Here is a 4,575-nt window from a genome sequence, read left to right as displayed (position 1 = left end):
CAGCGTGGGCTACAAAGTGAGCTCAAGGGCCAGCCTAAATTGTGTAGTGAAATGCTGTCTCAAAAAGACAAAAAATAAAATAAAAATTAGTGACAACAGAGAGTAGCAATAATAAACTTAGAATGAAATACATTTCCATAAACATTCTTATAAGAATAAAAATAACATCCTTAACTGATTTCATTCACAGACTTTTATAAGTGGACTGATCTGGGATTCTAACCACCACTCAATTTTATTTTTCTGGGTGATAGAGTTCTTTACTTACAAAGAAACTATTGCACAAAACTCATTCCAAAATTGAGGACTAGTTCTATTGTAAGTATTTCTCTAGGAATTCCGTAATGAATAATATTTATTTTATACTTCCAAGGTATTATGAACCAATTTCTTTAAATATGTAATTTTCAGTAACATTTAATGTTTCTTTTGTTTATTCTTAGATTTTAAGTTCTCTTTAAAATCATCAAGTGAGTGCTCGCTTCGGCAGCACATATACTAAAATCATCAAGTGAATCTAAATTTTGAAGTTACTACATTTTATCATTCTCTATTGGCCAAGAACATGACAAAGCAAGAAGAATCCTTTTAATTATATCGTAGTGACAAGTTGTTTTTGTGTTTTGAAATAATCCGCCAGAGAGGTAACCCAACATATTGGTAATCGTTCAACAGCAAACCTTTTCATACTTCAGAGTCCTCACAAAAAGCTAACAGGTGTGTGTGATGTTCATCAAACTTTATCAACTACCGTTGACAAAGATGAAATTCTGGACTTGGTACTTATGAAAGAGAACACCCAGGAGAGCTATCTGCTGTGACTCACTGCTGCTGCTGCCAAGCTAAAATGTTTGTGTTTTTATTTCAGTGACATTATATGCCTCCTGTATTCTCCTGGGAGTGTTCTTGAATAGCAGTGTACCTATATTTTTTGAGCTTTTTGTGGAGACTGTCTACCCAGTTCCAGAAGGAATTACTTGTGGAGTTGTCACTTTTTTAAGTAATATGTTCATGGGAGTACTTTTATTTTTTCTCACATTTTATCATACAGGTAAGAAATTTGATTTTTTTTAACTGTCTTAAGTGTGTTATGAAGGAAATTTATTGTATTGGTATAAGGAATTTATATGGAGAATTGTCACTAAAGCAAATTACTTTATGTGAGTGTTTAAATGTCAATAAAAACAATGTTCACAATTGTTTTTCTTGAAATGTATTCCAGCCCATGTGCATCCTTGCTCCCAAAGGTTTTGAATTAACCTGAGCTGGGACTCAACATTTGCATTTTTAAGTCTCTGCCAAACCAATTCCTTAGCCAGGGGATTATATACTCAGGTGAATTTTTTAAACTACTTTAAGTCTTCTATCTCAGCACAGAGTAAGTTAATGACACCAGCAGTGTATATGTAGTTTAAGGCCATAGGGATGAATGAGAGAAGATCATTCTATGTAAGAAATACCCCGGTATAACATTCTGAGGAGCCATATTGTTTGTAGAGAACTTTTTGACAGGCTTATTGAAATAACTTCAACCTCCTTGACCAGAAAATAAATTTTCAAAACTTCCAAAGCAATGAAACAAAACCATCCCTAGGTTTTGGACAGTGTCTGAATAGAGTGTCATCTTTTAACTACAGAAAGTGTCATCCAGGGCCGGTGAGATAGCTCAGTAGACCAAGCACCTGCTTTGCCAAGCACAGGGACTAGGGTTTGATCCCCAGTCCAGCATGCCATGCCAGCCCCACCCCTAGGTACACTGAGCTAAAGACAGAGTCCAGACGTGGTGGTGCATGCCTGTAATCCCAGTGCTGGGGAAGCTGAAAACAAGAGGATCACTGCTAGTCCAATTTGCATAGTGAGACCCTGTACCAAATACACAAATGAAAAAGCAAAAGTGTCATCCAGATGACTGATTAATTTCTTAATATAATTAGCTACAGACTAGGCTGTCTGCATCAGTAAGTAGCACAGGTAAAGCAGGTCCTGGCGTCTCTGCCCTGCTGTGAGTTTGGCAGTACTCGAAGGACCACAGCGCTCACTCAAGCCATCAGTCCTGCTCTTGCACTTCTCCTGGGAAGATGTTAAGGGAAAGCGCCATTGCCAGGTGTTGGAATAAAGCTTTTGCTTCCAATTTGTTTTTTAAACAGACTGTTACAACAATTATTACAGATCAGCTCTAATCCACTTCAGTATATCAAAATGAAAATTAAGAGGCTTATCACCTCTTTTCCTGGTAAAGCATCAGAGATGGTGGTGATGCCCCCTAGCATGATAGAAACAATTTTCCAGCTGAGGGGCTCATATTTGTTATGTGATCTGTGCAGCCTAGGTGAACATGGTCTTCCCTGCCAGCTACAAGGAGTTTTATCTTCAGTATTTAAAAACACCAGGAGATGCCAGATAATGTTACTCCCAACAGATAGCTTGCTTGTGGTCTCTTGTATATAAAAAGATCTGCTTAAGGCAGGGAATACAAGGGTAACCATCCTAAACTATTTGTATTGGTTTTCCATTACAAATGGAAAGTATAGTATATATAGTAGTGAAATACTTCTAGATGAGTACTTTAGAAAGAGGCTCCTTTTAGGTATTAAAAGGTTTCCATCCACACGGTGCCTGCAGTGACTCAGCTCTAGTGAGGACCCTATGCGAGGCAGAAGGTGTCACAGTGGCAGGGAGCACTGTGAGAGCCAGAAATCATGTGGCAAGATAGCAGACCAAAGTGACCTCCCCCAAGGTGCCGCCTCTTAAAGGGCCCACCCTGTTCAATGTCGCCAAGCTTCCAACACGTGAGCCTTTGGGGAACTCACTTTCCCTTGTGCAAAGCATAGCTCTGCCTTACTACAGAATTGTAAGGCAGGCATTTGCTAGGCCAGTAGAGTATGCTGCCCACCCAGCTTCATCTGCAGCTTTGGATTTGTTCAACACAGATCAGATGCTGGCACAACTTACCTAGAACTGACTCCCATCCGTGCCTAGTCCTCGCCTTGCAGATTCCCAAGAACCAAATACCTTGTGCAATTACTTTTGTTTCTTTGGCATAAGCAGCAGAAGACACCTCGCAGCATTTCTGGTCATTCCTGTCTTCCAGATACAACCAAGGATTGATCTAACTAGGAGAAGGAAGCTTCCCTCATTTTGGATGGTTTCTGATCACATGTTCTTATGCATAGCTGTATAAGAACAAAAATGTTTCTATCTAAACTGTGCAACATTTGTGACCAAATAGAACTTGAAATAATTATAGTCCACCAAGGTGATTTTCAAGAGGGAAAGGCTTGGTGTATTTAGCATCTTAGATAGCTGATGAGAAGCTAAAGGAAAAGAGCATCTCTGTGGAAGGCACCGCTGGCACTCCCAAGCTTTGATTTTTTTCTAAATAAATACAGTAGCTGACTGAGGTCAGAAATTTAAAGATCTAGTTTAGATTTCAGAGAAGTGTTTTTATGTCTTTGTGCGTATCTGAATACACACAAACATACCCTACATCTGTTAAAAGCCAAGGTTTCCAGAGTTATGAAATGTGCCCTAAACATCCTGCAGCAGATACTGACTCTGTGCACTGTGATATGATAATACATATATTATAGGAGATTTTGTAAAATAATTTGCTAAAATCAACTTCTAGTTTTGTAGCCTAATTCCCTTCCATTAAAGCCAGTTTTCAAATGTCATAATTTGGTTAACTTTCAAACTTGGAAAACTCAGTTATAGGTGAAAACTCAATTATAAGTTATATGATTAGAAAGTTTGTTTTGGTTTGGGTTTTGGGGTGGTTTTTTTTCTGTTGTTTTTGTTTTTAAAAAGGCCTGAGGGGGCTGGGGAGATGGCTCAGTAGAATAAGCACTTCCCTGGCAAGTGCAAGGGTCTGAGTTCAATCCCCAATTCCACACACACAAAAAAAGGCCTGAGTTTTGTTGCTGTGCTTTCTATGAGTTAACATCTCACAGTGTTGTCCAGGTTGGTCTCGAACTCCTGAGGACAAGTGATCCTCTTGCACTAGCCTACCCAGTAGCTGTGGTCACACTGGGAAAGGAGTCCTGATTTCTAACCACTACCACATGTGGCTTTCAGGTCACTTCTGAAGGAAGTACTCCACTTCATGACTAGAGTTTTCTCACCCACACTGTGCTGTCTGGTAGGTGACTCATCGGATAATTCAGGGCTTCCCAGCCCCTGCCAAGTGACCACATCACAATGCCTTGCCCAACAAGATGAGGTGGTGATTAGGGCTGCCACTGGGGCGAGTTATTCTGTGCCAGTGCCACTGGCTGACGTAGAGCCCTGGGCCATGTCCTGCTTCTCATTTCTCCACTTCAAGTTTCATTTCTACTGAGTACCTGGAACCATGTCAGAAGTTTCTTAATTTTTTTCTCACATGGATTTTTCTTTTCTTTTTTAAATTTTTTTAATTTTTTAATAGATTGCAAATTGAAAATGAATTATTTACAAACATAACTGAATATAATAATAAAAACTGTCCAAAATAAAAATGAAGAAAGAATTTACAGATCAGTCATAATAGTTCACTGTGTCAAAACCAAGAAACTTACATTCATATGATTAGAATTCTCA

General features: G+C 39.0%; 1 protein-coding gene across 1 annotated transcript in view; it reads left to right on the top strand.

Annotated features, from left to right (window-relative positions):
* Positions 1 to 4,575, top strand: part of Dirc2 (disrupted in renal carcinoma 2) — a 98,609-nt gene that overhangs the window by 86,734 nt on the left and 7,300 nt on the right. The window contains exon 8 of the mRNA XM_004642187.2: positions 869 to 1,051. Coding sequence (XP_004642244.1) covers positions 869 to 1,051 — 183 coding nt within the window. The remainder of the gene's footprint in view (positions 1 to 868; positions 1,052 to 4,575) is intronic.

Source organism: Octodon degus, unplaced genomic scaffold (genome assembly GCF_000260255.1).
Source record: "Octodon degus isolate 3935 unplaced genomic scaffold, OctDeg1.0 scaffold00147, whole genome shotgun sequence".
In the NCBI taxonomy this organism is placed as follows: domain Eukaryota; kingdom Metazoa; phylum Chordata; class Mammalia; order Rodentia; family Octodontidae; genus Octodon; species Octodon degus.
Note: the sequence above shows the minus strand (reverse complement) of the source record. Positions and strands in the feature narration are given on the sequence as shown.